Source organism: Amblyomma maculatum, chromosome 2, assembly GCF_055883805.1.
Source record: "Amblyomma maculatum isolate TAMU_Amacu chromosome 2, ASM5588380v1, whole genome shotgun sequence".
NCBI classification, from domain to species: domain Eukaryota; kingdom Metazoa; phylum Arthropoda; class Arachnida; order Ixodida; family Ixodidae; genus Amblyomma; species Amblyomma maculatum.
Window position 1 is genome coordinate 24,809,682 of NC_139345.1, and position 7,109 is coordinate 24,816,790.

The 7,109-nt window shown below is 42.7% G+C and overlaps 2 protein-coding genes across 2 annotated transcripts in view; one reads left to right on the plus strand and one right to left on the minus strand.

The window, feature by feature from the left end:
* Positions 1-2,299, minus strand: part of Mcm7 (minichromosome maintenance 7) — a 27,937-nt gene extending 25,638 nt beyond the window's left edge. The window contains exons 1-4 of the mRNA XM_084593496.1: positions 2,125-2,299; positions 1,941-2,020; positions 1,700-1,864; positions 1,249-1,373 (exon numbers count right to left, since the gene is read on the minus strand). Of these exons, the coding sequence (XP_084449622.1) occupies positions 1,249-1,373; positions 1,700-1,864; positions 1,941-2,020; positions 2,125-2,155 (401 nt within the window). The 5' untranslated portion in view covers positions 2,156-2,299. The remainder of the gene's footprint in view (positions 1-1,248; positions 1,374-1,699; positions 1,865-1,940; positions 2,021-2,124) is intronic.
* Positions 2,300-2,338: 39 nt separating this feature from the next.
* On the plus strand, positions 2,339-5,858 carry SCCRO (defective in cullin neddylation 1 domain containing SCCRO). The gene is made up of 7 exons (XM_084593515.1): positions 2,339-2,541; positions 2,644-2,857; positions 3,201-3,369; positions 3,466-3,596; positions 3,855-3,937; positions 4,896-4,992; positions 5,412-5,858. Exons 1-7 carry the CDS (start codon positions 2,539-2,541, stop codon positions 5,498-5,500), a joined length of 786 nt encoding a protein of 261 aa, XP_084449641.1. The 5' UTR covers positions 2,339-2,538; the 3' UTR covers positions 5,501-5,858.
* Positions 5,859-7,109: the final 1,251 nt, after the last annotated feature.

Below are 7,109 nucleotides of genomic sequence, written 5' to 3' on the forward strand. Positions count from 1 at the left end.
CACAAAAATCTTGCCGTTTCTGCTCTGAGAAAACAAAGTGCAAGCTCCTTAAGCATGACATTCTGCTGTGCTGTATAAAATGTGAAGCACAGAACACGGAGCTAGTCAAATGCAGGCCATTTGGGTTTGTATATGAGTGGCCTCACTGAAGCTCAGTTGTCGCTCTAACAGGAAGGATTTTCATGCCAAATCAGTGTTTCCCAATGAGTTTCAGTTTCATAACTTTAATCGATGATTGCAGCTTACTTTTGGACCAAAAAAAAAAGTCGTTAAATAACCAAGACCACCACGCCTTGCAAAAGGAAATCAATGCATTACAAAATTCAAAGATAATCTAATTTATCACAAGTAATCAATCAGTTGCAACACTTTGCATACAGATTTAATCACCACCTACCTGACCTGCACTCTGCGAACACCTTGGATTCCAACAGTCCTTGCTATTTAATTAATGCACTCTGGTTGTTAGTTCCAGTGGGATATTAGAAGCATGACGATGGGCAAAGTGATGACATATTAGTTTTTGAAATGACAAAGAACTAATTTTATACAGCCCCACAACGGGACAAATTTCAGTGCTTTTTTTTTCCTCCTGAAATCCACTGATGTTGCATTGCAATGACTGCGGCACCCAATTCAAACTGAAAACGTCGCTGTGTCATGTCACATACAATATTTCGTTATCCAGGTTGCTGGAAGGAAATCCGTAGTAATTGCCAGCGGCAAAATTGTTACATTTAAGAGCGATGAAACAAAATAATGAGCATCACATGGCACAGTAGGGCAAGCAGTTTGAATTCAGCACTAGAGTCAGTGCACATGTCAGCAGCGAACGTCCTATCAGCACTGAGCTGCCTGCGCATCAGAAGCACTTTTTCATTTTCACAAGAAAAAAAGAAAAGAAAGAAAAACTCATTTCCTTGTGCCACGGGGCTTTAAAAAATTAGTTTTTTTATCTATTGCAAAAACTGATGTGCCATCATCTTGTCATGGCTTCAAATTGCCATTGCCATTAAATGCATTAAATAAAAGGTAAATTGGAGAATTATAGTTAATTAGTTGTATAATTATAAATTTCACAGTTAGTTAATTGCGTCTGTTGGAGCTGAGTGTAGCTGAAAATATTGTGTTTTTAGTTTGGTTCGTTTTTAAGTACTTTTCTATTTTTCTGATACGCTGTATGTCACCATATGTGGAAAGATAAAACATGCAGTAAAATGAAACAGAAGTGACAATGCCATGACTTACTATCGCCTCATCAGCTCCGGAGGGTACTTGTTGCGTGGATCTCGCACATCCCCTGGCTGGTGGTTCCTGCTCTCCATGAGCATACGGTGTTCTATGTACACATCCAAGGCATCCTTTGCCACAATCTGCCACCAATTATAAACACAAGGTTAATTGTTGTCAAATGACGTCAATGTAGCCGCTTGCAAGCCTAGGAATTCGGTAGAAACCCAGCATCTCCGTTGTTTAGCACGATTTCTTTACCCATCCACTCAAGGAATAAAAACTTGTGACTCTTAAAAAGAGCACTTTTTGGGTACAGCCTTGTATGCTTCAGCAACAAATATCTCCACGTAGGCATGTTGCGGCAGCAAGACATCCAGTATGCTTTAGTGGCGAAATGTTCAAGCCCTGTGCATTTCCTTAGCAAAGACGCTGATGAAAAGTTCAAGAAACGTAACGCGCTTCGCACCTCTTTCTGTTTGTAGTCCGGAAGCATTTCATACACGACATCTGAGAAGAGGTTGCAGTACCGACGCGCGTTCTGCACAATCGCCTCTGCCAAGCCATTGTCGTAGTCTTCAACATCGTCCAAGTCGATGGCGAGGGCAACCTGCTCCCGATGTGCCAAGTTAACCTGCGAACAACAGGTGTTTCTCACCACGCTGCATCAAAAAAGAGATGGTGAATTTCTTGGGAGAAAACAAACTTACCAACTGCTTTGCGTAAACGAATTCTTTCTTTCCTCGTTCACCGGTAGCATAAAAGTCAGTGAGAAAGGACTTGATCTTTTCTGCAAACGTCGTTACACCATTGTTAAAGGCATGCAGCACAAGCACAAACGTGAGCTCTTTAAACCGAAATGAGATAACAAAAATTCGAAAATACTCGTTTTACCTTTATCGGCGATATAATCTTTTCCGGACATTTTTGCGGAACTGACTGTTTATCTCAAGACAATGAAAACTGATGTTTTTCAAGAGGCCGCTAGAAATTTCCAACGGTGCAACAAGGCGCCGTTGAGAAAAGGCGGGAAAAGGCAGTCACGTGATCTGTATTCCCGCGTGACGTTCATGCCTCCTTTCCGCTTCCGGAAGTCAGAGGGAAAGAGTAAATTATGCGTCTCTCAGTCATATTCAACACCTGCAGTAGAAGAATCGGACGTCATTGCAGTAAAGCGTATAAATTTTGAAGGCAGCTGATGAGCACTAACTTGTTGTGAAAGCTCTCGGCTCAGTCACAAAGCTATCAGCTGGGCCGGAGTTCCTAGGCGCATGCGCACTGCAAGTAGCGGAGTCTGAATGGCCGAAAATGGTAGGAAAGCTAATAGTTTTTTCTTTTTTCATCACTTTAGCTAGCAGTACCTGAAAAGTCTAATAACGCCACGTTAATCGTCGATGCTCTTGTTCTTTGCAGCATAAATTGAAATCATCACAAAGGGAGAAAGTTAAACAATTCATCGCCTTCACACAGACCGGGGAGAAGACGGCCATCTACTGCCTAACACAGCACGATTGGAAACTCGATGTGGCGTCGGATAATTTCTTTCAAAATCCAGACATGTACTACAGAGAGCCGAAAGGATCAGTCGACAGGAAGAAGTTGGAGCATTTGTTCAACAAGTACAAAGGTAATGACAGCTGCCTCAAATGTGATGAGTTGACTGCAAATATATTTGCTTGTGCACTCGGTCACGATCAGCCGGTTAGGCTTAACACTGCGGTGTCTGCTGCTACAATCGCGTATTTTGGGGCAACGTCTGGAAAATATATCGTTTTGACCTGTTGCCCTACAGCTGCTAGTTACCGTGACCTTGTGGGTGTGGTTTGAACCCCTCAGTAGTGCTGACTCCGAGTGCAGTTCTCGGTCCTTTCGTAATGTCCGCAGCAGTCTAAAACGCAGTTTCACGTTGTGTCTACTGCCAAAAGCCTAGGTCATAAGAGACATTACTCCCATGCCTCTGTTATCCGCAGATCCTCACGAGCCAGACAAGATGACGGTGGACGGCATCGTTCGATTCCTTGACGATCTCGGCTTGAGTCCAGAGAGTAAACTGGTGCTTATAATCGCGTGGAAGTTCAAAGCCGTCGCCCAGTGCGAATTCACGAGGGACGAATTCATGAACGGCATGGCAGAGTTGGGGTAAGGAGTGGTGATCACTGTCAGCATACTCCTGCCGGTGGTGCACTTTGCTAGTCATTGCGTGATTTCTTTAACACAGCTTCCCACTCCTTGCAGCTGTGACAGCGTAGAGAAGTTAAAAGCAAAGCTTTCAACGCTCGAGCCTGAGCTTAAGGAGCCGCTGAAGTTCAAGGATTTCTACAACTTCACCTTCAATTATGCCAAGAACCCGGGTCAAAAGGGCCTCGGTATGTGTTTCGCGGTCGTTTCATTTTCTTTGCCCCTACACTTGTTTATGCTGCTTCTCTTGTACCTTCATGGTGTTTTGATGTTTTCATTGTTGTGTTGTGGCCATTTCGTATTGGAATGGAAAGAATAATTCGTTGCAAGGTGTGAGCTTGCTTTGTGGAGCAATCAACACTATGCAAACAGCGTTTGTTTTTGCATGACATAATAATGGTTTCGTGATGTTATTTGACCGAGTGTAATGAAAGTATATCTTTCAGATCTGGACATGGCAATAACCTACTGGAACATCGTGTTTCCTGGGAGGTTCAAGTTTCTAAATCTTTGGTGCCAGTTCTTGCAAGTAAGAATTAGTGCTCCTTTTTCTCCACGGTGCATTCAGAGTTTGTGATAAATTAATGTCACAAACATGCTGTGTTTATCACAGAATTAGCTTGTCTTTCCCAGTAGCAAGAACACACAGAGAAAAATATGTACGAGGCTAATGATGAAATTAATTGGAAGAGACGGAAAGCTTTCCATTTTCTTTTTATGGAGTAATGTACGAGTTCACAAGCAGAGTTCAGTGGAAGCGATGATTTCCTTGGAGTGCTTTTGAGGCTGGCCAAACACCTGTGTCCGGTAACCACTACTTTTCATTTCCCCACTTTCTTTTGGTCCAGTCACATTGTAGCTTATAGCAAACTCTGTACTGCCAGCCATTAGTTATTTGATTCAGGCATTGTTTTAAGAGGCTGCACCTTTGCATGGCCTTTTTACGTGCATGTCTGGTTCGAAGGGTTGGAAACCAAGACCCATCTTGTGTAAACCTTTGGAGCCCTGAAAGCTACAACAGTTGATAGCCCATGGTCTAATAAGTGGCCTAGACACTTTCGTTGCTTTTTTAGCGCTTATAGCCTTGTAGGTCAGTGTGGACAGTCGGAACATGTGGCTTTAACCTCATTGAGGTCTCTCATTTCTGGCAGCTCGTGGCAGATGATGTGCCCGAGACCCTTGCTCTTAATACTCCCAAGCTCGTCCCAAATGCCATTGAAGCGAAACATATTTTGTACTTATAGAGAGATATTCTATGCTGCTACACGATGGCTTAATATTTTTTATTGTTGCCCAATATTAGAAACCAGGTTCTCTTTACTGCTATACTGCAGTGTGTGATACTCAGCAGGCTTAGCACGCTGGAAATATTAGTCTTTGTGTTACCATGTAAATGTGTATGCATTGTTTCAGTGTAAAAATTATAGCAGAATCTCCTTCAATCTTCTGTGCATGTACCTGAGAAGCGCCATGTACTTTTTGTTTAGGAACACCATAAGAGGTCAATACCAAGGGACACTTGGAATCTGCTGCTGGACTTCAGTGGCATGATTGCTGATGACATGAGCAACTATGATGAGGAAGGCAAGTTGACGTTTTCTATTGTATTGTTTTTCTTCATTAGATTTTATATGCAAAGCGGTACTTTAGGCTGTGAACTACAGGGCTAATTTTGGATACCTGCGGACTGCTAGCATGTGCCCAGATCTGTCATTTTGCCTCTGCGGAAGCATGGACACTGTGGTTAGGAATTTTGAACTTGTGCTCAGTAGCTGAACACTTGGCCACTGTGGCCAGCTGCATAATGCTTTGCTTGAAATATCACGTGCCGACCGGTGAACTCATGCACAGCCTATGAGCCAAGCCTTTTTATGCTCTTTATGCAAGTGTAATGGTGAAAAACCAGAAAATGATGGCGAAGAATGGTCATGTTTTGCTTGCGCCTTTCTAAAGTGATCTGTACACACAGCAGAATTCCTTTGAAATGTTCCGTTTTTGTGCAGGTGCCTGGCCAGTGCTGATTGATGACTTTGTCGAATGGGCAAGGCCAATCATCCAGGGCTCAAACAACAACAGCAAGATGCTGCAGTGAAATTGTTCCACCTGTTTCGTTCAATCGTGTACACGCTTGTAAATAGACCATTGAACATTTGTCAGGCTGCTGCATCTTTGCCTTTGGCAGGCAAGGAGTGCTGGCAACGCTGGATAACTCCAGGTTGTACAAAGACTAATTTAATGGAGTGTGCATAAGATGCCCTTGCTAGGTGATCGCTATTTGAATTTTTTCAGCTTCCGCGCACTTCTCACCTCTGCGCGGGGTTGCACATTGCAGCGTCACAGGTGGAACACCCTTTCTCTTCTCAACAGGCGAGACATGCAACTAGGTTTTGTTCTAAATGGTCATGCAAACACACAACACCTTTCTCCAACACTTTTTTTTTTTTTTTAAAGCCAGTCCAAAGTGATAGGAATTGTTTTGTTTTTCTTTATCTAGGATCCCAATTTTACAAATGGTTTTAATGAAAATAAATCAATGAAACACTCGTATGAAGCTTGTGCTTATTTGCAATTTGTGCCATGGCTGTGGCAGTTGACCTGCACTGAGACGAGATGCAAATTTCTGAAGGTAATGCGGAGGATGGTGGTGCTGAAGACCACTCTCGCCAAGACTCCTAATTGGTACTGAAGCATGTGCTGACCTGCTCGCAATGCTTAGTGACTTTATGCCACAGGTTATGCTGCGTGCAAATGGCACTTCACTCTAGATTAATTGGCGTGTTGCTCTGGCAAGGACTGAAAACCAAATGACGGATGTCTTGGTCCATTACACGGTGTAGTCCAATATCGACATTTTGGTCATAGGAGCTCTTCACTGCAAGATTTAAGGACCCTGGTTATTTTACTCATACCGTTGACCGAGGCCTTTACAGCCTGGTTGCAATAAAATTGCAGATTAGCAGTACTGCTATGTTCAGAGCAGGTCATGCAAGGCGAATATGCAAGAAATGGAACAACTACTGGTACCTGTTGAGGCAAGGTGTGCACCTGCATTTCTATGGCTTGAATGTGTTGGCTAGTGCGATGAAAATTAGTATACATTCTAAAACTGGAAGGAAAGTTTCAATGCAATTGTGAAATTGGTCAAAATTGTCAAATGGACACTTGCCCGCGCTCTGCTAAAAGTATAACATAGACGAAAATGTGTATAAGTACTCTGCCAATATTAAATATAACAAACTTTAGGCCAAAATGTTATGTGAAAAATGCCCTCCATCTAGCGGCATTCTACAACTCTTCAAACCTTGAGGGCCAAATTGAGAGTATGGTTATGTTTAACAATCTAAAGGTGCACAAGGCCTACAGAGAACTTGTTATAACCAATTCGATATCCCGACAGCATGTTGGTTCCTTTGCATTTTGCCTCCACCAAAATGCATTCTTTGCAGCTGTGATTAAATCCATGTTAAATCCATAACATCTTTCTGGGCTTTCCAGTATTGGAGGAGAGATTGAAGTTTTCGTTATGCAGTACAATGCCAAGCAGATATACCAGTATCTGTGACAATTTTCAAAGCTCTCAAACATTTTATGCTTGTGGTATACAATAGGAAAACAGTTACTAGATTTGTCCTGAACAAGACTCGTAATACTGCACTTGCACCAATCATAGCAACCGCTATGGAGGCAAAGCCAGAATGATG